This window comes from Taudactylus pleione, unplaced genomic scaffold (assembly GCF_031769625.1).
Source record: "Taudactylus pleione unplaced genomic scaffold, aTauple2 ptg000021l, whole genome shotgun sequence".
NCBI classification, from domain to species: domain Eukaryota; kingdom Metazoa; phylum Chordata; class Amphibia; order Anura; family Myobatrachidae; genus Taudactylus; species Taudactylus pleione.
In genome coordinates, this window is record NW_028284423.1 from 10,985,130 (window position 1) to 11,012,642 (window position 27,513).

A 27,513-nucleotide genomic window follows, 5' to 3' on the forward strand; every position below is an offset into this window, starting at 1 on the left:
AAGGAGTGTATGTTGATCTTAATATACGTTGGTTGTGATGATAATATTCTTGACTGGAAGATTTTTGATCTGTAAGAGTTCCACCATGTTCACGTCCTCGAGGCCGGACTCTAGGCATGTTTGGTGTAAACAGAGTGAGGTGAAGTGATGAAATAACACCGCAGTCAGTATTGAGACCCCAGCGCAAGATGCGCTGATGTATGTGACTGCAAATAACTGTCAGTTTCCAGACTACCCAGCAGATCACATGTTCCAGGTCACCGAGCAGGTGCACAGGGAGAGTTCACCAACTGTCACATTTTCCAGAGCAAAATGGTGATGCATTGTAAATGGTGGAGGGACGTTTTTGCATAACTCTGAAACAAAGCAACCAATTACAACACCAATATTTTTCAGCAAATCTAGGGACCAAGACCTTTAATTTGGTATATGATGTGCCCTGTTCAGACAATGGCATCATGGAAATATATCAATCATAAAAGTCGTTCTCTGCTATTAATATATAGATTTGTGTGTCTGGTAGGAACTTTAGACTGTAAGCTCCAATGGGGCAGGAACTGATGGGAATGATTTGGGTCATTATCTTGCTGTAGGATGAAAACCTGATCAACTAGGTGTAGACCAACCAGTATTACATGGTGCTGCAAAATGCTGTGGTAGCTTTTTTGTTTCAGGCTGCCAGTCACTCTGTGGCAGTTATGGAATCAGGATCCAGCAAAAAGTCCCAGGCCATAGCGCTTCCTCCTACATGTATGACAGTTGGGGGTCTATTCATAGAGAATACTCCATTGTCATTGGTACTTATCATATAACTTCGCATCATATTGTTGTGATATTTTACCATTTTACAACGTAATTCACAAACACTCACCCCCTCTGTGAAGAGAAAGGAAATCACTGTCCTCCTGCGAAGCGCTGTTACTGTTTAGATGTATGCAGACTGGTAATGTTAACGCACAAACGGCACAATTATGTCACCTGGACTGGAGGCAGACATATTATTGGTGGGAGCCGAGACTTGACTCTAATGCCCAGACTTACAAAAAAACAGTGGTCACCGGTTGCTCTTTTCCTCTGCAGCAGCAGCCATTCCCCCAGTATGACTACCACATGTCCCCACTAGCCAGACACTGAAGGGAAGAGAGCGGCCTGATCACAGATTAGGGGGCTGAATCAGCTGGATTTTTTAAGATCCGGTACATCCATCCACAAACGACATGTGTAAGGAAGGGGCGGGAGGAAGCAGCAGGGATGAGAGGCATAGCAGCAGGGCCGGCTCTAGGGGTGTTCGACCAGTGCGGTCGCACAGGGGCGCCACCCGTAGAGGGGCGGCACCCCTCCCCAGCATCCCGATTTCAGCGGGACATCGGTCCGCGGCTGGTCAAATCGAGAGGCTGGGGACCCCCACCGCCGCAGCTGTGCGGCGGTTCCGGACCCTGGAGAGTCAATGGATGCCGCGCGCATGCGCGCTGTAACCATTCACTGATGGGAGAGGCTGGGGAAAGCCCAGCCAGTGACGGAGTGCTGGGCTTTACCCCCAGCCTGACGTTATTTGGAGGCGTGCCATGCGGGCACGCCTCCAAATAATGTCACATAGGGGGCATGGCCTATGGTAATTAGGCCATGCCCCCAAATTTGGGCGCGCGCAGCTTCGACGCGTGTGATGTTAGGGCGCCATCTCGAGGGCCGGCAGAGGGTTCTCCAAACCCTGGAGCCGGCCCTGCATAGCAGCGGTGGCTGGGAAGGAGTGGGGGTGATAACATGATTCCCTATCACACAGTGAGCAGGCAGTGTAGTTATTTTACTCTGCCACTCTCTACTTGGGGCTCCTCTGATTGGTCAGCAGGAGAGTACAAGGGCGGAGGCGGGTCGATGGCAGTCTTCCCTGCTTTTCTCCTCTCAGGAGGCTGTCACCAACACCCTGAGATGGCGAAATAAATGTTTTGAAGCGAAGTGGAAAGCTGAGCTTTCTGTGCTTCTATGAATCACTCTCCACATACTACCGTATGGGGAAACAATGTGTATACCAATCGGGGGCACCATTGGAGAAATCTCAGATTTTTCCACGGTAACCCCTTCTATGAATTGGAGAAAGCAGTGAAAAGCCCTGTTATCACTGATAAAGGGCTTTTCACTGCTACACCCCTTGGTGTCATAGGAGTTTATTTACTGAATAAGCTACCGCTTCCCACCTTGTTTAAACCTGAAATATAAAAGGGCAGTGCTATTTAATAGGAAAACATGAGGTATTTTACTATTAAAAACATTGACCTTTTAAGTTTATGCCAGGAAGCAGCGTTAAGCCCCACAAACTGAAGAACCATTCTTTCGCCTACTCGACGGCATACAAAACCTGCATGTTGAACCAAAGGCTTAAAATTGTGTTTCTTCAGTCCATTAGACATTCAGTAGATCACTGTCAGTGCTTCATGGCCTATTTTTCATTGCTGCAAAATAGCTGTAGCTGTAAGTTCTTAACCCATTACTTGTTCCCTGAAAAAGATCTTTAATTATAACTCTGAAATTTACATTATTTTTCAGTTTTTACTTTTTTTTTTTTTTACCTCTATCAGTTTACCACTTACCTTTATATCATTTCTGGTTATTCACTGGACTTGAATCACTTCAATTTCAATTAAAACTGGAAAAAAGAAGATGTTCTAAAACCTTTGACCAGTAGTGTCAATGTCAGTGTAAATAGTTAGCTTGTAGACTATTAGGATTTTAAATTTAAAATGATTGGGATTCAGCATTGGACTACAACAACTAAATAAACATTCTGACACCCTTAACACTAGCATAATGGTTTAGTATGGAGCTGTCATTATACAATGTACTGGTGAGTAAAGATTCACTTACACTATTTTCATACCCTGGGTTTTTGCTGTGTGTGAGTGCAGACGACCCAAATCGATGTTCACGACCCTGCTCTGTACCAAGGTAGGGGACTGGGACCCTGGAAATTTACGGGTTGATTAATCTGCATTTCCTGGGTCATCAGTCTTAAAGGAGTATAAGTCTTGGGAGCCACCTCTGCAAATGAAAGTGCGCCCCGGTGTGTGGAGAGGAAGAATAGTCTCTAGGGGCGCACTGCAAGCATCTAAACATCATACCCAGGACCTACCTCTCATTGATCTCCTTTCATTAATTGCATTTTTCACTATTTCCCCTAAAATGGGTTTATTCTCACTTCTGGCATAACTAAATCATGACAGTGAGGGGACAGCAGGACTGCCTCTGTTATAAGTGTCACTTTTGTGTGTTTGAAGATTTGTTTTTTGGCATTGTGGTCTGTTTACCTACACACTCATTCTTTGCCAGAGTGCAAAATGTGTCCCATTAATAATACAGAATAAGATCCAACATCTGTACCCTCTCCACCCTTTTATCTCATTTCAATAATGTCACGTCACAAAGGTTCCCTCTGTACTTGACAAGGAACATCCTCACTCACATGTGCAGCCAATACAGGGCACACCTACACAAATCAAAGCGTACTGCGTTATAAAAGAGAGGGTTTGCTGGGCCTCAGGAGTCAGCTACATCATTGCACTGGGAACCTGTGCCTCAAAAATGTCACTAGCTTTTAGTGACCTGAATATTGCTTCAGACTGAAAAAAAAGTCTCCATTGTGAGTAGTCAATGGGCTCATTTTAAACAAAATTGCCATGAAAGGATTTAAGTTTGATGCCCTTATGCTGGAGAGCAGCACAAAGACAAAGACCACATAGTGATGTGATAACTATATATTTGATGCCCTTATGCTGGAGAGCAGCACAAAGACAAAGACCACATAGTGATGTGATAACTATATATTTGATGCCCTTATGCTGGAGAGCAGCACAAAGACAAAGACCACATAGTGATGTGATAACTATATATTTGATGCCCTTATGCTGGAGAGCAGCACAAAGACAAAGACCACATAGTGATGTGATAACTATATCCTTGCTACCAGCTTTCACCTTCTTTTCTACCTTTGCAGGAAGTTGCCTCTCTCGATGCCTCTGTAGAGAACCCTCTTGACATGCAGAAGGTTACTATTTCCCTGTCTTTCATATCTGCACTTGTACTTATCTTTACTCTCACTAAACAGTCTACAGTCTTATGCTCTGCGGTTTATGTACGACTTATGCTTTTGTGTTTTGTGTCACATTATATAATGTGTATTTGGTTCCCTATGTTAAGAGAAAAGTGAACTGAAAGAAAACCTTACTGCAAAATACCTATGTGAACAAGACATAACTATGTGTCCGTCACGCATGCTATTAAAAGTATTAATTGCATGGTGCCACAACTTCATTTACAATCACTAAATGCCCTTAAATATCATCATGTTAAATCAACCCGTATTTACTCTACCAGGAAAGGCGCAGCGCCCATATAATATGGGTTTGTACATTTTCCAAGGGTGAATATTCAGCTAAGTATGAGTTGCAAGTACAGATTAGAGATATTAAGCCCTTTTCCAGGAGTGATTCTCATTGTGGAGCTATCTAATTTAATTGGCATCGGCACATTTGCCGCAGTAAAAGTATGTGCGAGGCAACTCCAACTGGATTAAATCTCCCCCATAGAGTCCAACACATTTATGGATAAACAAGTACTTGTGTTATGTAAATATGCTTCATGTCAATCTTTGTAAATTAAATGACCAAATTACAGTTTTTGCGTTTAGCGATATCTAACATTTAGGGGGAGATGTATGAAACCTAAAGCGGTGGGGAAGTTTCCCATAGCAACCAATCAGATTCTACCTATCATTTGTCTAGTACATATTAAAATTATAGTTAGGATCTGATTGGTTGCTATGTGGGCAACTTTTACACTTGTCCTTTAGGTTTCATACATCTCATACTTGTTGCTGCAGAAAGAGGGATTAGAAGGGGAAGAGTTAAGAAATTGTATTTCATTTAACACAGTTCAATGATCAAAAAAGGAAATCCCCTCAATAATGCAAAGTCCCGGGATATTCCAAGGTACACAAGGACGTCACTACCAAAAGCAACATAGTTTATCACCTGAAATGTCTAACCCATAAATAGTGTAATGAGGTGAGTTAGAATTACTTATTTGCACATTTAAAAATACCTTTTCCATGAAGTCATAGGCTTCTCTGCCAATTCTCCAGGTTTATTGAGTGACATTTTCTCTAAACCCTATGTGATATATGTACCGACGTGCTACTCTGCATAGTAGTCAGAGACTGTAGACAAATTGAGAATATTTTGCAGTGAAACAATTTCACACACCGCAGAAGTACATTCTTAGCTCCTTAATTGACTTAGAAGAGTGTAAACTGTAAAGTACCATGTAAATACAACAACCATGTAAGCTAGTCGCCAATGAATTGCATTTGTTTTATCAAACATGTATCTTGAACATAACACAGAAAATAATAGAAGATACTGTATATATGACTTAATAGGTAATATTGTGGGAACTTGGTGCCATATGCAGAAGCAGGTGTCTGGCAGATGTGCATGCAACATAGTTCTATCCATGTGTGAGAGGGATTACATTGACAGTCCCTCCAATGGTGACCACATGACTTGCTCTCACTACACTTTATATCTAAGTAGCATTGGTATCTTCATACCATATTCTGTTTGACTTTAATCTCTTGTTACATGTCTATGGACACAGGCAAGGAGAATGATATAATAGAGTTTGTTAAGATTCCAATTGAATTAAAAAATACATCTGTCCTTATTTCTAATGGTCATTATAAAACCCCGAGCTCCTCTCATGTCTGATAAATCATATCAGAACTTAGCTGATATCTAATACATTATATGATACCTACTGAAATGGTGACTATTATACATTTGTTGGTAGCAGTTAGATAATGCCCAATTGAGAGATCCCGTGGGCCCAGTCCACAGATTCTACACTGGAAGGTCATTTACAAAGCGCAAAGCTTTTGAGTTCAAGGTAAAATCAACTTTAGTCCGGTTGTGTGCCTCGATTTGCCCACGTGTCTTTAAATTCACCTGATACATAGGTTTATAGAGGAAGATGGCTGTGTTTACAGGGGTGCAGATGTTAGCACAGGTCTAAGGGAAGACGTTGGGTGGAGCGAGGACGTTCCATGTGCAGACTAGGCATAACAAAGTTTATATTTGTGGAGCAAGATCATTGAAACAAGATAAACAGGTACACAGGATATGCAAGACATTGGCTATTTGTTTAATTTTACACATACTCCACCATTCAAGAGAGTAAATGGCTATTCATCTTTTACACCAATGCTGTGGTGTTGGCCCCAAGGTATCAAGAACTAGAACAATAAACAACTTACTGAACAGGGACCAGTTTAGACATGAAGTGAGACCTAGCTAACACAGGCCTGCCCTCACATATGGGGAGGAGGACACCCGCTGAATGTAACATGTACAAGTGCTGATATATCCTGCCTCTTAAGGAGCTACTTTTGTTCAATATAAGTCAAACAATGGAAACATTTTAAACATGTTTTTAATGGTTTAATAGTTAAGCCCCAATGACAGTTCCTTTGTGACTGGCACCCACACAGTACAGCTGGCAGCATTCAGTGTAGTTACTGATGTATTCTCCCGTGCATAAGTAGGAAAAGAAAGACCCTTGTCTGACACTGGAAGTACTCTCACCTTCGTTTTAAAGCCCACTATTGTGTAAGGGACGATTGAGGAGACATGTTATTTGTTTAGTGGACACATGGCAAATATTAATCAAGCACTGCAGGGATCTCTATCAGTATAGTTGTTAGGTTACTCTCAGAGTAGGTCTGTTTGCTCATTCCTTACCTTAAAAAAATTCTATAAAAAATGTCTGACATACAGAAAAGCTTCAGAAATGTGCTTAGAATAAACATATTAAACATCTCAGGAGTTTAATACAAGCCTTAAAGATCAAGTTATTCCTATGAAAAGTATGTGTTGCATAGACAGCTTTGGTCTCATGAAGTGACAGAGGACACTATAAAATAGTTTTCCTCACGTAACATTTACAGGCCAATAAATACTCATACTTCAGTTCTTACCGGGCTAATATTTTCCTTCAACCATCTCCCCAGAGAAACCTAAACTTACACGTGAGGTGGTAGTAACAACTGTAGGGGTCAATAACTGTGTCTTTGTAATTCTGTTTGAGCAGAACAGAAGCTGTTTGATAGTCTACAGTGAGTATTATATGTGATGTTTTGTCTGAAATAAATCGCTGTCTTTTTGTTTTTACATTTTCAGCAATAATGGTCATTTTGTGATTATAGAATTTGAATTAAGTTGTCAATCTACTGTTTGGAGACTTGGAAATTTGTACTTTTTCACTTTTGTTTATTTGATTTCAGGACTGTTCCAGGACTGTAGATCTGAAATTAGATATTATTCTTTCAAGCTGATTAAGCCTACATTTTTATTCTTATTCTGGTAGGAGTACAAAGTGTCCAGCTTTGAGCAGAGACTCATTAGTGAAATTGAGTATCGCCTTGAACGGTCTCCTGTAGAAGAATCAGATGATGAAGTGGAACATGATGATGAGTTTGTGGAGGACAGCGCCCCCCCTCAGTTTGAGACAAAACTGAGGCATTACAAGATCTTTGAGGGAACTCCAGCCACTTTTACATGCAAGGTGACTGGCAACCCAAAGCCAAAGGTAAGGAATTCCTTTCTGCTTTTTAAGATGTAATTAATGTGTGTATGGGTCACATAGATAAATGCATTTCACAAATCACTGGGACTCATTAGCCCTTTCCTTGTGAAAAATAAGATCGTTGCTGTTCTCTGACTAATGAGAAAATAAATAATAATAATGTTACATTGTTGATGCTTAGATATAGGGGAAAATTTGCATTGCACATACAGATCCGTATGTACCTGACACTAATGCTTCCCTGCCAAGTGCAGTAAAGGTGGGTTCACGAATATGCGGCTGACCTGGACACAGTCACATATACATCTGTCAGGAGCCACGTCTATATATAGTAGCTGTTGAAGGGCAGGTGTAACTCCTGTACTGCAGATGAAAACAGAAAACCCTGTGGGGTAAGTACGACATGCTTTGCATTAATACAGAGTAGTTACGGTGAATGGATTTATCCCACGTGGGGTCTCACCACTACTAACCAATACACAGTAGCTTCAAACACTCGGACCAATCAGCTGCTCTGTATTTAATCGAAATTGAAATGCAGCACTGCAGGCTTACACATTCACATGCAATACAGTGTATGCTGAACCGCATGGATCTTGAGATCCGTGTGACTCAGCATATATGTATCATCGCATGTTTTTGTGTAAACACAATTTACCCAGGCACTTTTAAACACAATTGCGACCAAGTCAGCATTAGCCCAGTACTGTAAAGAATCCTTAACCAAGAAAACAAAAACTAACTTTTTGTTTGGTGATTTTATAGATTTGATTTTATGAAGAACTATTACAGATGTCCTCATACACCTATTACTTTCGCACCATATGGCGCGAGACAACTAGCACATTCCCATGTTGCATACCTTTTCCGCAACTTTGCTGTTTTTTCTTGCTACTTTTTCCTTCATTGTGCAATTTTTTCCTCAATATTGCGTCTTAGTTCACAAAAAGTGTACTTGGTACTTAGGATTGTCGCAAAGGAATCAGTATAAAGGCTTAAGCTTAATGATGCATGGCGCAGATCACTCGTATCAGACCTGCCTTTTGCCTGTTTAATCTGGATTGTGTACTTTTTCCTCCAATGTGCTCCTTTTTCCTCAGTTTTACTTAGCTCACTTCTAGTATACTTGGTACTTAGGATTAGTGTTTTAGCATGGCTACGTCGCAAAATCCATGGTGCGATAAACGGTCATTTGTATACTTTGATCATGTAGGTTTATTACAGATTATGGTCCTTGTCTTGTGGTCTTGTTCTGTTACTTTGCATTGTTTCTGCATTGGAAGACTGCATTTCCCCCTATATAGCCTCAATCACAGTGCAGATGCAAGAATAAATCATCTGCTACATCTGTATCTTATCAAGTTCTTTGTCTCATATATGTCTGCTTGTGATTTAAAGGGTGTCAAACATGAAGAGATGTGAAGGTATCGGTATTCATTTTATAGAAGTGTGCATTTAGTTGTATCTGGGCTAAAACTGAGGTGTTGCGTGTATAGCAGATGTAAACAGTGTCATCAGGATTAAACCATGACATACATTTTTAGTATCAGTTTGATATCTCCTGTGATTTCATGAAGTGTAAAGTGTTGTAGCTGGGTTGCAGTTTGGATCTCTGTGCTAAGTGTATGTCCTATAGGTCTGCAGTTTGCTAGAACAGTTAATCAGTGGAGTTAGTTAGTATACAAACAGAATAGTTTAGAAGAAACAGATGTAGCTGGAACCTGACGTTCCATTACCAATTCATTGGATGGAGAGAGGCCGGAGTAATGAGTTACTGCACAAGGAAATAATTCAGGAGGAAATCGTAAACATATGTGAATCTGTTGTTTACTATAAGAAAAAGCCACTTAAGAGACCATTTATGTCACAGGCAGGTGACATTATTCCCTATAGCCACATACGATTCAAATATTACTAGTTCAGCTATCTGTTCCCATCCTCATGCTACAGCAGAAATGATACAGCATTTGTTTCCATAATGCACAGTACAGGCAAAGATTCATTATTTACAAATATTAGGCTCAGCACAAGGATATTATTTCTTTGTATACTGACATGTTTATAGGCTGGTAATTGTTTACTCTGGTATGGTAAACCAGTGCCAACGTGTCTTCAAAAGTGATAGAACTCTCTCTCTGTATATACTGTATATATATTATCAATCAACTTTTAAACAGATCAAAGATGGGAAAACTGAGTTTTGCTGAAAGGGTTAATTAGGTTTTGTTTTAAAGTTAGGCAATTTTTCACAGTAGTTTTACTTTGCTGTGTTTGAAGAAGAAGTGTCACCTTGGTGATTGGCTTTCCTTTATTCATTTCGGGATATTTAAAGCCTATAAAAAAAATAATACCAAGACCCTGCAATTTCCCTCACTGCTGACTAGACTATGGCGGATTTTAATCATAGTGAAACTTTATTTTATATTTGTTACATGGGTATGGACAGGGGAAGAGTAGTCCATATAGATTCGGGTTCTCACCATAATTATTATCGACTAACTTAATGTACAGTATATTGGTTATGTGTTTCAGAAATGTATAATGATGAATTTCCATTGAATGTATTATAATTGATATTTCTTATGCTTGTAATTGATATGCCTCAATACAGGAGACAATTTGATAAAAAAAAAAAATTAGATAAATGTAAATAATACAATTTTCCAGGGCCCAGGATGAAGCTGGGCTTTCTGTCACCTTGGGACAAACACTCAGCTCGGCAACCCCCCCCCCCCCCTCCCCACTACATGATCTCACCCAGGGCTGCCATCAGAAATTGTGGCCCCCACCCAACCTTCCCCCGCTATCTTATTCCTACAAAAAAATTTGGCCAAAAAATATCAAGCCTGCCCTCTTCTGTGTCCAGCCAGCCCTCCCCTTATGTGCATCCAGCCAGCCAGCCCCCTTTTGTGTGTCTAGCCAGGCCTCTTATGTGTGTCCAACCAGGCCTCTTATGTGTGTCCAGCCAGCACCCTAATGTGTGTCCAGCCAGGCCCTTTATGTGTGTCCAGCCAGGCCCTTTATGTGTGTCGAGCCAGCCCCCTAATGTGTGTCCAGTCAGCCCCCTAATGTGTGTCCAGCCAGGCCCCTTATGTGTGTCCAGCCAGGCCCCTTATGTGTGTCCAGCCAGGCCCCTTATGTGTGTCCAGCCAGGCCCCTTATGTATGTCCAGCCAGGCCCTTTATGTGTGTCCAACCAGGCCCCTGATATGTGTCCAGCTAGGTCCCTGATGTGCGTCCAACCAGCCCCCTAATGTGTGTCCAGCCAGGCCCCTGATGTGTGTCGATCCTCCCCCTTCTCTAACAGGCACAGCCCGCCGGCAGCGCGTTTAAACATACTGGCTTCAGAGCACTGCCTTCTGCTCTGCTGAGTCCGGGCTTTGCCGCGCCTGCGCATGCATGTTCCTAGTGCCCACCAGCTCAACGTCTCAATCTAAACTGACGGAGACAGCAGTAGTGTTGCTGCTGCTGCACTCCGTAAAATAAAAATGGCAGAAACAACGGGGTGGGTGCGTGGTGGCAGCAGGTGCTAGAAGCAGGCCCACCCTTTTCTGCTAAGTGTCTGGGCCCAGGACTCCAGTCCCGGCAGCCCACCCCCTGATGGCGGCCCTGATCTCACGCACCACAGAGCATTGCTGTGACAACTATATAATACAGAGAAGATTAGGGGACAGCAGGAAACAGTAGAGAGGAGGAGAGGATCTCCGATCCATTCCATGCATATAGAGTGGTATAGGGGCCAGCACCAGCAGCTCTGCAGTGGATGTAAGGGTAAACAAACTGTAAATAATTCCTGCAATCCAGTCCTATCCAGGTGCACTGAAAGCTGGCCAGGATCGTGGCTCCCCTGCTGCTTTTTTCATGTAATGCTCTCAGTTTACCCTCTAACACATTGTGGTTCTGAATTAGATTTGTGTCTGAAAGTGAACGCATGGTGTGTGAAAAAGCCGCAAACACAATGAGCGTATTCAGAGTTATAGATGTGGTATGCTGAACTGGGGAACATACTATGACATAACTGCATGGGCAAAAGCGCACAAAAACGAACACCCATACAAAAGAACTCTTACCTAGGAGCAGCGCATACAAATGAAAGGTGAATATTAAAAAAGAAATTTACATGTAGTCAGACCAAATTATGTGTGTTGATTACAAGTTACAGCCGCACCACGTGCATACAGTTACTGTACATACATAAGAACAAAGATCATGAAAAAAACTACCATCCTGTCATTTAATTATGTAGAAAAATCACAGTTTTGCAAAGCTCAAAACAATCCATCAACTGAATCTACAAAAAGCGGCCACATAATTGTATTTATATTACAAGTGAAGGCGTTTCCCATAGAAACCAATCACATTCAAGCTATCATTTTATAGTATTTACTAGATGAATGATAGCAGGGGCATTTTAAGAGAGGAGGGGGCCTGTGTGCATTCCTCGTGCGGGGCCCCCTCCTCTCTCCCTGGTGGCTGGCAGCCGACTGACGCGGCTGGCCAGCCACCGGAGCATTAGTAGACTCTGGGCACTAGAGTGTGCCTGGAGTCTACTGCGCATGCGCAGAACGCGGGAAAAATGGCCGCAGCGCCCATTTTTCCGCTGTTCTGAGCAGCAGTGACACCCGACGCGGGATCTCGGACAGGTAAGTTTTAAAAAAATATGGATGCAGTGTGTGGGGTGCGGGGCCCCCCTGGACCCGGGGGCCGTGTGCCCCGCACACACTGCACCCATTATAGATATGCCACTGAATGATAGTGAAAATCGGATTGGTTGTTTTGGGCAATGCCCCACTTCTCCTTATTAGATGGTTTAATTAATCTCCCTCTTATTTTTTAGTAGGATTAATTTTCTAATTTGCAACTCTTGTTGTATTTGGAAACTATATTGGCCGTTCTCCTTAACAAATGTTTAATGTTCTATTTGAAACAACATTTCAGTAGGTGGTGTGGGAGAAAATACACCCTTTATTGTTCCTAGAATTTCTACTCGCTCTGAATGGGACCTTTCTTCTATTTAGTCCACATAACGCTTAAGAAACTTGAGATCAATGAATGTCATAAAGGGATATTTCTTATACTTGAGAAAATTATTAGTGTTGGCGGGTTGCAGCTTAAATACACAATTTACAGACACAGCAACGGTATCATAGCAACATGTTTATTAGATAATATGCTAGGCATTCCAGAAGTAAACTATCAGCATCCACGCAGGTTTTGAACATGCCTTATGTGGGATGAAACAGTCAAATGAAAGTTTATTTTTAAGCACAGAAATCCTGCATTACTAATCAGCATGATTACATCCTTCTGCAGTTTGGGCTTTTCCAAAATACTTCACATTTGATGACAAAATATTTGTGCATTTATCAGATTTATTCATGACTGGCTGCATATTTCAAAATAGCTTGAGGTAAAATCAGCTGTCAGATTTATTTCATGTACATGAACAAATGATGTGCAGGGCCGTAACTAGGGTGGTGCGGCCAGTACCATGGCACAGGGCACCGCAGGGCAGGGGGCGCTGTTTGGGCCTGTCAATTTTCCTGTTTATTATCATTACTTGTAGCTTCCTCTTATTTCATCCCCAGCATCTCCTGGCCTCCCCTATTTCTTCCCTGGCCCTTCCCCATAAGGCCATGGCCCTTTTTCAGGTGCAATATCTTATGGTCCTATGAAAAAAATGGGGAGGGTGGGGGGCAATGCTCTCTCTGGCACAAGGCAGCAAAAAGTCTAGTTACAGCTCTGAGGATATGTAATGGGTCTCTAAAGGTGACGCAAAGGAGCAACCATTACACCTATCATATCAGAAATGTTCTCACATTTTAGTATAAAACAAACCAAAAATAAAATACATACTGTATACATACATACATGCAGTAAATGGCGCTCTCACAATATATACATAACTGGAGAATTATACTTCCTTATTTAAGATGATTGTCCTTAGTGGGATGTGCTCAAGTGAATGTTTCTATCGTCTATGTTCTCATGTGTATGTAAAAAGAGAATAAAACTTGGATGGTATAGTACGTCTTCTGTTTAGGTGAGTGTGACCCAGTGCAAACGTGCACAAGCTGCTGTAGATGATAGTGGGCCTGATTCAGAGGTGGACGTTAATGCAATTACGACTGCGTGTTTTTATGCAGCATGACTGTGTCTTTATGTTAATGCCGCAGTCAATGGGATTTGTACAGAAACGCCCACAGGCTGCATTGCAAATCCGCCATTTTGCGTAAAAGGTTGCACCATTGGTTGCACCATCAGACATTAGAGCTGCCCTATGGTTGCTCGAAACATGGCAGTCGGTATAAGTGCAACTGCGAAAAAAGATGACATGTCCGCGTCTAGCTAGTCTAGTGTGAGTGCAATACCATAATAGGGGGCGTGCTTCTAGGCAAGTTCCCCCAATTTTTTCTTGGGGGGCTTGTTTCTCCCCCACACTATCATCTACAGCAACTTCTGCATGTTTGCACTGGGTTCATACTCACCTAAACAGAAGGTTCTTTAAGACATATACATCCAAGTTCTATTCTCATTTTTAACATGCATATGATAACATAGAAGATGGAAACATCCAAGGAGGACAATAATCCTAATTAAGGAATGTATCAATTTTCCAGTACTATATAGTTTAATAGAATATGGCCCACAAACATGTATTTACAACTAGCTGAAGTACCCGGCGTTGCCCAGTTTTAAATCTTCAAGTTATTAAGTTTATTATATGATGTCATCCAAATCCATCCAGTGGAAGGCCCAGAACTGGCTCCCTGGGTCAAAGTTCTGCCCATCGCACTCCACCGTGAGGTCCGACCGAGACTCCAATCACTCCATTAAGTATCCGAGACCAGTTGCCACCCCTTTGTGAAGTTTTCATTGAAATCCATTGAGTGGAAGGTCCAGAACAGGCTCCCCGGTTCAAAGTTCTGCCCAGCGTACAGCAGCTGGAGGTCCGACCAGGACCTGAACACCCTAGTATGTCTTCTGGGATCCAATGTTACCACTCTTTGAAGTGTTTGTCCACATCCATCCAGTGGAAGTCTCAGAACAGGCTCCCCGGTCTGAACAGGCTCCCCGGGTCAAAGTTCTGCCCGGTGCACTCTGCCGAGAGGTCCGACCTGGACCCCAACCACTGCATTAGGTATCCTAGACCAATTGCCACCCCTCTCTGAAGTTTTCATCTAAATCCATCCAATGGAAGGCCCAGTACAGGCTCCCCGGGTCAAAGTTCTTCCCAGCGTCCCCGACACAAAATTCTGCCCAGCGTACACCAACGGGACCCTAAACCCCCCCAACTGGACCACCTCACGTTGGTTTCATCCTACACGGTGCAGCGGTGTCCGAATGCATAATCAAACTGACAATCAAACAAACAGTACAAAATACATAGGGGGAGATTGCACACCCTAAGCACAATGTGAGGTGCTACCTGCTGAGACTTGTAGTGCTGAAAGCATAAAGAGACAAATGCAAGTGCACACTCTAACTGGACCACCTCACGTTGGTTTCATCCTAAATGGTTCAGCGGTGTCCATATGCATAATCAAACTGACAATCAAACAAACAGGCCAATGAAATTTATATATATGATATGCACTATATAGTCATTTCCATGTATTAAATGGCCAGTCACTTCTATAATGAAATAAATTCACTTCAATCTCCCAGTGATAAATTATTTTCTAATGAATGAGGGCCCTTTTGTTGCAGTTGTCTTTGGAGATAGGACAAAGTATTTTAGGTCTAATAATGGCTGCTTCATTCGTTAACTTTGCTATTTTTGTTTTCCCTGTTACTTCAGTAAATCTCTTTGAATATTTGCCTTGGGCTCCTTTGTTAATACAGTGAGTAATGAGTGACATAAGCTTCTATCTCTGGGTCAGTGACTCCACTAAATAGTTGTAAATAGATTCAACTAGTTAGTATCATTGTGTATCTATATTACATTGAAAGATCAGACCCGTAGTTCTGTAATACCACTTTTAGTTATAGATATATATCAAACCTGTATATTACTGAGCTATATATTATAAACCAATACTTATACTCAATGAAATCTGGCCAGAAAGTCATTTAGACTGTGTTACAGATGGCAATTTTAAGAGGGAGGAACTTCTCTGCCTCTATCACTCTAACATAAGGAGCAGAGTAAATGAAGATTATCTAAATCTTAGTAATTGACTTTCAGTCTCCTAGGTAATGACTTAAATTAAATTTACTGTTGGAACCCTGGATCTTAGATTGGATAACAGAGAGGTTGCCCTTTTAACATACAGGTGACAGCAAAGCATATGGATTAGATGTACATGCTACAGTGACATCTAAACTTGGGGGGAAATTTACTAAAGTTCCGTTAGAGATTCATTTGTATGAATCACTGAAATCTCCTTAGATCGAATTGAACTTGAACAGCAAAATCCCTTAGCAAATCTCAAATTTACTAAAAATGGATTTTGCTTTCGATTTCGATCTTGCTTCGGTTTAAGAAGGGATTTGCTGTTCGATTTTGCATGTTCATGTCCAAATCGAACAGCAAATCCCACTCCAAAACGAACTTCAAATGAATACAACTGCTTCATGCTTTCATCTTCAGCATGAGCAGTTCGTTTTGACACAGATACATGCATACATCAGTGAGATGCATGCATGTATCTTACTGTAAAAAGCTTGTAAAGAGTTAATGTTTTGTTTTTAAATGACGTGGGATCCCCCCTAAATACACAACCAGCCCCGGACTTTTCATAGCCAGTCCTGGTTGTGTAAGTACAGGGAAAAAATTCCGCAGGGTTCCCCTGTACTTAGCAAAACCAGCACCAGGCTCAGATAAGATCCTGGTTCTTGAATTGCAGGGGAGAAAATGCGTAGGGTTCTCCTGTAATTTCCACAACCAGCACCGGACCCTTTCTAGTGGTGGGGGGGGGGTAATGTCACAGTCAGGGAAACCCTATCACCGGGTTCCCCAGCCTTAACATTACCCCTGACAACTAGTCAGCCCAGGCCGGGGATCCCTGACGTGGGGGACCCAACGTCATTTTTTTTTAAACATTAACTCTTTACAAGCTTTTTACAGTAAGATACATGCATGCATTTCACTGATGTATGCTTATATCTGTGTGAAATCTAACTGATCATGCTGAAATCTAATGCATGAAGTTCTTCTATTTGGGGATTTGCAGTTCGAGTTTGAGTTTGTTTTTCATTCGATTTACAAATCGAATGTTAGTAAATGAAGGGATCCTATTGTCTATGTGAAAACATTGCTGTTTTTCAGAAATTCAAATAATTTCAAACTTTTTCTGTTCGATTTGACCTTTAGTAAATCCATTCATAAATTTTTTTTTACCAAAATCGAATGCAAAATCGAACAGAAATCGAACCATAGTAATATATCCCCAGGTCTGTTCTTAAATGAAAAAATCAGCTGCTTGTATATTTATACCGTTTCAATATTATTCAGCCTTACAGTGAGGGCTCGTTCAGCCACACTAGGGCCTGACTGAGTCGTACGCAAAGTAGTTGTAGAAGCGAGCATGGCATCTAACTTAATAAGTAAAAAAAGGAAAAAAGCATATTTAGCACATACAGAGAATCAGCATATTTCCTTTATAGCAAACCTAGTACATGGAACTACAGCAATTATACCAAAAAAGACTGTAGGGGGTAAATTTACTAAATTTACTAAAGTGAGAGTTTTTAGAAGTGGAGATGTTGCCCATAACAACCAATCAGATTCTAGTTATTATCTTCTAGAAGGTGCTAGTTAAATGTTAAGTAGAATCTGATTGGTTGCTAGGGCAACATCTCCACTTCTAAAAACTCTCACTGTAGTAAATTTACCCCTAAGAGTTATTGTCACAGTGAAGTGCATAGTTTTCCTGGCATATACTAGGAATACAGAACACAAGTGCTTTTAAATAGCACAATCATTCAGAACATTATTTTATCTACATGTTTTTATTGTTGAATAGTGTCTTTTTGCAGATTCAAAAACCTAGAATGCATCAGCTATGAGAGGGCAGTGTATTCATGTACTCACACAGCCACAGGCCTATAAGGTACAGTTAAGTTCCAGAGATGTGGGATTTATTGTACTTTAGTCTCTGTCCAATTACATGATTCATAGTCTTTATAAAGCAACAGTAGTGACACATGGCCAGCGGGATGGAAACCTATGTTACCGCATGTCAAATCTGGGCTTCTTTTATTATAATAATATAAAAAATAGGATAAGCAACAATAGCTGTTTGTGTGGTTACTTGCTTTCAGGCATTTTGTTCTTTAACAGTTTTTTTTGTGTTAATTAGTTTGCAAACTTGTACCATTGGCATTATAACAGTTGCAATTACTACAGTTTGACTGTGGATGTATAAACTAAGATAATATAAAAATGAAGACACATATGTATGACATTTCGTGTACTTTCAGTAATACTCATATCACATCATGACATATACATTCCAGAGCAGTGAATTAATTTAGAACTAAATATACTTGGTTTAACCTGTCTACAATGGAGTAAAGGTGCATACACATGAGACGATATCTATGAACGATATCGTTCAACGATATATCGTTCATATCGTTCCATGTGTATACAATGAACGACCAACGATGCGGGCTCCCGCTGGACGATAACGATATCTTTGGTCGTCCGTACATGCAGACCAATTTGGACTATATATTCAAGAATTGCCTGTTCAGAGATGTGATAGAATGACTTCACTGAAAGATATCTTTCAGTGTGTACACCCAATATCGTTTGTCCTGCACTACAGGGAAATCGTTCAGCGATATCGTTGGTTGTGCAGATCGTCCCGTGTGTACCCTGCATTAGTTTAGACAACACTAATATGATGCAACCAGTTTAGATGGAAATTATACCTCTTTTTGGACAGAGCACCTTGTTAGGCTTCACCATGCATTAACTTTTGAAAGGAAACTTATTTTAGGCATGGTACGTACTGTAAAACTATTGTGTGTTTAACAATAACATATTCATTTCAAAAGTAACTGCCCCTAGTGGCAGATATAGGAACTGTAATGGAGCATGTACAGGCAATGCAATTGCTGCTGCCTGATATGAAGTTACAGAGGGAGGTTACACTATGACTACTATGATTTTTCTTTTTGTGTTAGTACAATTTGCCTTCATTGAATGCATTGTGGGCAAAGAGACATATGTGAATGTAGCCTTATAATACTGTGTGGCCTTTTGCAGAAGTCCCACTAAACTAAAAATGAATTTGGTTTCCAGAATGAAATCATCCCTAAGGTGTGAAGGCATATAATGTGTGCTCATCGCCCCCTTAATCTGTAATGACCATGACCGCCAATCAGTGAATTATCTGCATGGCTGTAATGTCCAGACTGTGCTTATGAAGACGCAGCCATGTTGGAGCCATTGCACTGCTTTCTGGAAGCTTGTCTTTGAAGGAGTACAGATGCCTGAGTCTGATTTCATGCCATTTATACTGTTTGTGTGGAATGCATGAGATGCCCGCAAATTCATGATGCCCTGTAACCTTTCAGAGATTAGCATTCTTGGCAATGCTTAAATCCATTTTTCTTGCTGTTTAAAATAACTTTTGGATCAACTTGTTCATTTGTTTGATATGTTAAACTGTAGAAGAGTCATATGTGCAGCTGCCTAGTGCTTCAGCTGTTATGTCTGCGTATGTTTTCATTTGCTAACAATGCTATGTGATAATCTTATGTTCCTCTGCCTCTGTATCTACAGATATATTGGTTTAAAGATGGGAAACAAATCTCTAAAAGGAGTGAGCACTACAGGATCCAAAGAGAACCTGATGGGACCTGTTCCCTTCACACCTCAGCCTCCTCCCTGGATGATGATGGAAACTACACCATCATGGCTGCCAACCCACAGGTATTGTTACCTAACCCATCTCATGACAAACACATTCCTCATATTCAGACATGAACTCATCCTAAACAATTGCCAATTTAGCTACATCCTAATTTTCCATAATCAGGGTGTGAGTCTTTTCATTTCAATATAATTAATAAAACACTTTTCCTGTAAAGGATGAGTAGTGGTACTTCCATTTTGCATAGGTTCTTTGCCCTCTAAATTGAAACAGAATTCATTGACCAATGTAACAGAACACACAACATAAATTCCCCCATCATATTTTGTAGCTGGTAAAATTACTGGTACTGTATAATGTCATGTAGAATAACAAATAAATCAGTGGATATAGGGCCTGTTTAAGACTTGGGAATAGAGTGAGATATCTCTCGCAACTGTGAACCTGAACAAACCATATTGCAGGGTGTAAATATATAAAAAAATTGACATGTGGGGTAAATACTGGCTGCTTTTGCATGTAGCCCACAAATACTGCACAGCTTTATTATTACTCTACAATTTACATGTCAGTTTGGAAACACTCCTCCCAAATCTAAATCTCTCTGCACATTTTAAATCGCCCCACCTGCAGTGCAACATGGTTTTACCAAGATGATCCGTTGAGAGAGATATCTCACTCTGTGCCTGATTCAGATCCGCTTGCGAGCGCTGAGCGCTCGCAAGCGGGTCGATGTTGGCCAAGTGCGCATGCGCACGACGGAGGCGGCTCCGTCGTGTTCATGCGCGAGACCCGAATAACGACGGCCATGCCGTCATTATGGGTCTCGCACCAAAGGGGGCGTGCCGGGGGCGTGGCTGCCCAGACGGAGGCGCTCCCATAGGAACGCCTACCGTCTGGGGCCGGCCCCACTGACATCACTAGTGATGTCAGAGGGAGTGCTTTTGGCTCTGATAGAGCCAAAAGCACTCCAGGGCTTGCGGCAATGAGACCCTACTGCAAGGGTCTCATCGCAAGCCCGATGGTCGCAATGGTCTTGACCATCGCGACCATCATTTTTGCAGCTCGCTATAGCTGTGGGTCACCCACAGCTATGCGAGCGGCCAGGAGGCCGCTCTTAAATTCAGAGGGCCGGCCCTGATTCAGAGCGAGCGCTCTGTCAGAGCGTCTGGCTCTGATTCAGGGCCTTTATTCCCAAGTCTGAATCAGGCCCATAGTCACATAGAAGAACAGTTGTTTTTAGTTATGATAAGATAATGTAATAAATACCTATAAATATTCTATACAGAATGACAATTAAAGTAAACCCATTTTTTACTTTATGCTTTATTTACTGTACTTTATTGCCATCAGATTTGAGATTATCCTATCAGGCAGTTTCTAACCTGTGTCCCTGCACTGTAATCTGTAATTCTATACATCTGTCCCAAGTGTCCTGCTACGACTATTATTTACACTTCTACAGCTATTCTTGTTCATGCATTTCACTTTACGTTTTTTTATCTTATGTTCTTTAGTAAACCTATTAATGTTCTGAAAAGTTTATAGATCCTGCATAACCGAAACCATCATACATATGATTATGGCAATGATTCTTTTTGTGTTCGTGGTCTAGTTTGATAATGTTTTAAGTTATTTAGTGTTTGCAAATTGTGACTCATTTAAACTGATTTGTAAAATAAATAACTTCATCTCCAAAAAATAAGGGCTCCACTGCTTGGACCCCCACAGTCTAGAAAAAGTAATTAATGCTGTGACTGTACTAGAATCTATTATATAATTTGTTCTGTGTCCGTTTCCGTGACAGTTCCACTTCGCCAGCAGGCAATGGGACTTTTTACTGTTCCAGCGCCGGTTAACAGCATTTTAGTAAATATTCCCTATCATGTTAATCTCACTCTGAATAAATCCGCCTAATAATGTCTCAGTATTAACAGCCTCTCACATCCCTTCTCTGCTTCAGTTCAGGCTGCAGCATACTTTCTTTTTAATTCCAAATCTCTGGATCGCAGTTAGAATGAAAAAGGATTAAATTATTCCTAAGGTATGTTACATACATTTGCAAAGAAGAGAGATGGGAATATTCTATTACAGATCAGCTGCAGTGCAATCTGTGTCTGCTTAAGCAGCGCAGAGACATGTGCCAAGATAAAAACACAAAATGATAATATTCTAAACAAATAAACTCTTGCCATTGCAGCACAGACTAATCCAAGCATGAGACCTGTGTTGTGTTTCTGACGCTGCTAGGTTACAGGCCCTGGCTGCTGGGAGTGTTCCTCGCTCCTTTTCCACTTTTTGTTTCAGGGATTTAGGAAAGGTCAACTGGGGATGGCCGTCATTGATTTGCCCAGCTCCAGCGATCATCCCAGCCCCTCTGTTCCCAAGATACAGTACATGTTATAACCATGTTGAAACGGCTGTCTTTAGCTGCACGTGCCTGATATAATTCTCATGTTTTCCCTTAAATAAAGCGATGCAATCACAGCTAAAAGGCAATAATGGTTGATTACTGAATATACAAATTATATGTATGAAAACAAGTGGTGCTTTACACTTTATTAGAACAGCCCCTGTTTTTTCCCCTCCACTAAAATGGAATTAAAGTTACTTCCAGTGAATTCTAATCCTCCTACAAAGAATGAGAACATCCCTCTGTAGATTCCGTCACCCTCCCACCCCAAACCTACACACTGCTCCCCCGTCCTTTACACAACACAGTATGACGCCTGGAGACCAAAGCGCCTGGAATAAAGCAGTACAGTACTTTATAAGCTGCAAGGGAACATTGAATCTGACTGCGAGATAGCTGGGGACAGAAAAGGTCACCAAAATCTTCACTGGGACCTTTTCCTCCCATCCACCTATTGTTTGTGAATATTTTGTGATATCTTTTATCTAGAATGCTGGGATTTTCTTTCATTTGGAGAAGAGTTCTTACATTTCACTAAAATACATAAAAAATAAATCCATGGGGGGGGGGATGTAATAGCCTGCGAGATTCTGGGGAGTCTGCACAAGGTTTTAATGCATCAATAATTTAAAAGGTTTAAATGATTGCTACTCTATAACATGGGACAGACTTGCAGGAATCTCGCAGGCTGTTACATTTCCCCCTTGGAGTCTGTATATATATGTTTTGCCTTTTTCAACCATATCCCGTATATGCCATTCTTCATTGCCTTGTGCAGCAGAGCTCCTCATATTAACCATGGGCCTGACTCTGAGTCAGATGCAGCGGTGTCTGTGTTTGCATCTATTGGCGGTCGCCCATCTGCGACTATATACAACTGCTGCTACAAAGTACTTCCAAGGTATACATCCGTGCATCTGACTGTGCGAGGACTGAGACGCCCACTGGCAGCATCTGTAGACACTGAAATGCCGATTGAGATGCCACCATCGGTCTCACCACAGAAACTTGCACCAGCCCTATGACAGGTGCAGTTTTTTTCATCCAAATATGGCCGCCTAAGTGAGCTGTTTAGCGTCTTTCACTCATATGGCCGCCACACTCCCATAACATGCCAATAAGATGAGCCATCTACATATGCGCTAAGCCACTGCCCAGAAATGCCCACTACATTATCAACACATTTCTAAGACCGTGCGTCTCCTGTGCGCCTCAGTCACCCCTCCGACTCCGCGCGCACACATTGTGGACACATGCGCACACCTTGTGGACTCATGCGCAGAAATAAAGAAAATGCACCACTGCGTCTGACTATGGCAGTGTGTGCGACTCAGAATTAGGCCCTATATGTGAGAGTATGACCGTATAAGTCCACTTATTTTTATTTCTGGTTTTTGGATATTTCAGAAAAATATATCTGTACATTTATCTAGATATGTATAGTCTATCCCACACGTACTGTAACCCAACTCCATAAGCAGCCGGAATTGTGTGTAACAGAACCAGCCCCTTACTGCCATTCACAGGCTTTCTGGAACGATACGTTTTGCACAATTCTATTGTTTGTTGTCTGCATTTCCTGTGACACATAAGCCCATCAGCCACAATCACTATTCCTCATATTCAGGATACTTCTGTGCTGCGGCTAAACACTGTGTACATACTGCAGCATACATTAGATGTAGACATAATTTGAGCAGTGTAGCCATGCTGTGTAACAAAGTGGAAGCTGCTCAAATCAATTTGGCAATACACTTCAGGTGCATGAAAGGGAGGGGTCATACTAAACAAAAAAAATGGGGGTGTCCCCCAGCAAACTAAATTGTACCTGCAACAATATTTGAAAACTATATGGTAATAGAAATTCAGAGATATTGTTGTATGCATTTGCAGGCACCAGGCCAACTTTATGGCTTCTCTGATACTGGTGGTCCCTACACTTCATGAAAACAGTACCCACTCTGGGCCATGTAATTGTCTATTGTAAGACCTCATGGTAAAGGCACATACAGAAATACATCCAAATTGAGAGCCAGCTTACCTGGGAGTTACCCCTGGAACCTCCAATTAGCACTATAGGAACCAGCATGCCCTCCAAATGCTGTCTCTCAAAACAGCAACCATAACAAAGTGGAAGCTGCATGAAAGGGGGGGGGGGTCAAACTAAACAAAAAAAAAACAGAAATGGGGGTGTCCCCCAGCAAACTAAATTGGTCCCTACACTTCATGAAAACAGTACCCACTCTGGGCCATGTAATTGTCTATTGTAAGGCCTCATGGTAAAGGGGGTGTGTGTCAGTGACTCACTAGCGAGCCGGGGAGGGAGATATTACAGCCATCTCCCCGCACCCTGCTGCTGGCTGGACTCATCAGAAGCTGTCACCTGGGAACACTGTGCAGGAACAAGTTACAGCCTCCTACAGTACCTACCCACCTGCTGCTGCCCCCAGACATAGGGAGGGGGAGCCGGAAGATGGCTGCTTCTGCCCCCTGACATAGGGAGGGGGAGCCGGAAGATGGCTGCTTCTGCCCCCTGACATAGGGAGGGAGAGCCGGGAGATGGCCGCTCCTGTCCCCTGACATAGGGAGGGGGAGCAGAGAGATGGTCGCTACTGCCCCCTGTCATAGGGAGGGGGAGCAGGGAGATGGACGCTTCTGCCCCCGCACAGAGGGAGGGAGGGGGAGCAGGGAGATGGCCGCTTCTGTCCACGGACACAGAGAGGGGGAAAGGGGGAGCAGAGAGATGTCTGCTGGTGCTAAAACTTTGTTTATTCTCTATAAACATATATAAATTATAACTATCAATAATTTAATAGCCCCCCCCCCTAAAAGAACAATCTAGATCCCCCCCTGTGTTGTGTCCAGCTATGTCATCTTAATTGTATTTATATCAGTACATGTTACACACTACAACACAAGTAGGGCTGTATATGTGATGATACTGTTTTATGAGTTTACAAGGTGAATAATAGCAATTTGGTTTACTTCTGTTTATTTCTATGGTGTTCTATTGGTATGACTATGCAAACATAGCTGTATCTAAATTGTGATTTGTCCTCTATAATTTGGGCAACTTCCTATAAATGAAATGTGCCCCTGATGTATAGAAAATAAAGTGTCCTCTACTCTTGGAAATGTATCTGTGACCAGAGGACAATGGGAGACCCCTTCTTTATAGGATGCTGTGTACTGTTAGACCATTTCACACTAGAAATATCCATCCTTCTATCTTATGTCACTTTTCTCTATCAGTTTATATGCGTGAAAATAATTTCCTTTTTGTTGTATTGTAACAGGGCAGAGTGAGTTGCACTGGAAGGCTGATGGTACAGGCAGTGAACCAGAGAGGGAGAAGTACCCGCACACCCACATCCCAAACCCACATTAGGAGGTATGTGAAATAAATGGTAACATATCTGCTAAAATGACATTACTTTATCAATCATTATTGATGCTCAGTACAAGAAAGTAATAATCATAAATCATTTTTTTGTCAATTGTTTTTCATTGAAGCATTGTATAAATGTGTCTAGCCTCCTTGCGCGTTTAACAGTCCCTCTAGACTCAGTAGCGCATAGCGTCTTTTCCTGTCACCTTTTTCCTAACAATGCATCTTATTCGCAAAGCGATGGGAATAGTTTGCTGATTAAAATGATATGCGGCATGCCTATGTTCTGTAGGTAAACTGTTTCAGCAGTAACAAAACAGGTCTGGCTACCTGCTAAGGACAGAGGGTGATGTACTGAATCAATCAGGCAATGAGGAGCTTCCTAACGCTTGTATGGACAAGATTGGTGCCTTCATACTCTATATAGTAGAGATTGGCAATGAAAGATAGGAAAACCTACAGTATTATAACGTGTCTGAAAACTCACTGGATTTACTGTATGTTGATTGGTGCTATATATATATATATATATAAATAAACATAGATGACATCAAATAGCAACTTAGTTAAAACAGTGATTTAAACAATCATCTTAATAATTACTGGAAAAAATATACTTATTATGTGATAACTACTACATAGAATATTAGGTAGTGGAGTTGAATCTGCACACTTTATGGCATGCATATCATTTTGGGATGTGTAATAATAACATGCTTGCATAGGAGAAAGTGTCAGTTTTTAAAGCCTGTTGTTAGTGGGACATTTATACACAACCATTCTGCAGATCCACTATATCAGAACAGACACTGGCTATAAAGAGCTATTAAAGAAGGCTTAGCAGTAAACACTGTGCGCTTCTAATGGGTGGTGCACTGTCCTTACACATAATGGGCGAGATGCAGGAAGGGGAGAAATGCGGTCAAACCCTGAAAATGCGGGTTTGACCACATTTCTCATATGCACTAAGCCCTGAAGTGCAATGCACTCTGGGACTTAGTTGCGGTGGGTAACGCCATCTTCCTGACGGCGTTACCCATAGAAGCCTATGGGCTTTTTTCCGCAGAGTGCTGTTAGAGGGATCAAATCGGATCCCTCCCAGCAACCCCCGCGGCACGCGCGGCCTTCTGCGCATGCACAGAAGGATGCTGGAGGGATTTCTGTGTCTTAGACCCGGAAGTCCCTCCATCGCAAAGGGCCGCTCTTACCGACAGAGCGGTCTTTTGCGGGCATCTTGATGCATACCGGCGTTACGGGCGCCAGCATGCAAGCGATGACTGGCGGAATGCATTGCATCGCGAGTGCATCCCGCCCAATGTATGGTAATTATGCGATGTGATATTGTGATGTCACTAGGACATCCATTGATGGAAAGCAGCCGAAGGAAAGGTAGAAAAGACTTGAATCTATGAGGAATATTTACTAATGGTCGATTTTTTTAAGTGGTTTTATGTCAGTTTTAATCGACTGAAATTGACTCAAAATCGACTGCGTAAATCAGTGGCCAAATCTCTCATTTGCTAAAATTCAATCTTGAAATCGATTTCAAAATCGAATGCGATGTGGGTCAATTTAAGAGTGTAAAAATGGTCGATTTGGAATGTGCACTTCAAAATCACTTCCAAAATCACCTACAATTTCACCTACAAAATCAACAAACACTTCCTTATGCACTCCTATTGGGCAGAACATACCACAGACATTGTAATCTAGAGAAACTCATTATGTGGAGAGAGAGGAGGGAGTGGTGATTTCATATACAGTAGGTTTTTAAAAAGTGATTTCTGAGAGGTTTTTCCTGTCAATTTCTGTATTGTTATTGTCATTTATAAGTTTGTCTTGTTTTTTGTCTTGTGTAACTTTTTTAATTTGCCTTTGTCAGTGTTTCTGTGTGTGTGCACCTGGGGATTGAGTGTGTTTACGTTTTGTGTTAGTTTTTAAGTGTAGTTTTGTATTCTTTTCTATTTGTTATGGAGGCTGCCAGGAGTAATGTAAGAGAGGATAGGGAGGTGGAGGAGAGGGATCCATTTGGCGAGGATAGTGTGATGGAGGAGGCAGGGGGCCAGGACTCCAATTCAGACAGGAGCCTCATCCTGGCAAAACTAAATCTGGCTGCCATGTCAGGTTTAACTTTGAGGAGAAATGTGCATTTGTAAGCTCCTTATTGTGTAACTGAGGAGTCATTTGGTCGCCGGGCCCAACGCACATCTGCAAGAAGAAAGCGGGCCAGGTGGCAGGCAGCAGTTGGGGCGGTGA

The 27,513-nt window shown here is 41.8% G+C and overlaps 1 protein-coding gene across 3 annotated transcripts in view; it reads left to right on the forward strand.

Annotated features, from left to right (window-relative positions):
• The window catches only part of PALLD (palladin, cytoskeletal associated protein), a 405,467-nt gene that overhangs the window by 351,748 nt on the left and 26,206 nt on the right, over positions 1–27,513 (forward strand). For 2 of the 3 annotated variants that reach the window (XM_088448442.1, XM_088448444.1), the window contains 4 exons: positions 3,986–4,036; positions 7,411–7,632; positions 19,366–19,515; positions 25,166–25,260. In XM_088448442.1, coding sequence (XP_088304568.1) covers positions 3,986–4,036; positions 7,411–7,632; positions 19,366–19,515; positions 25,166–25,260 — 518 coding nt within the window. The remainder of the gene's footprint in view (positions 1–3,985; positions 4,037–7,410; positions 7,633–19,365; positions 19,516–25,165; positions 25,261–27,513) is intronic. The other variant, XM_088448443.1, reaches the window with a different exon arrangement.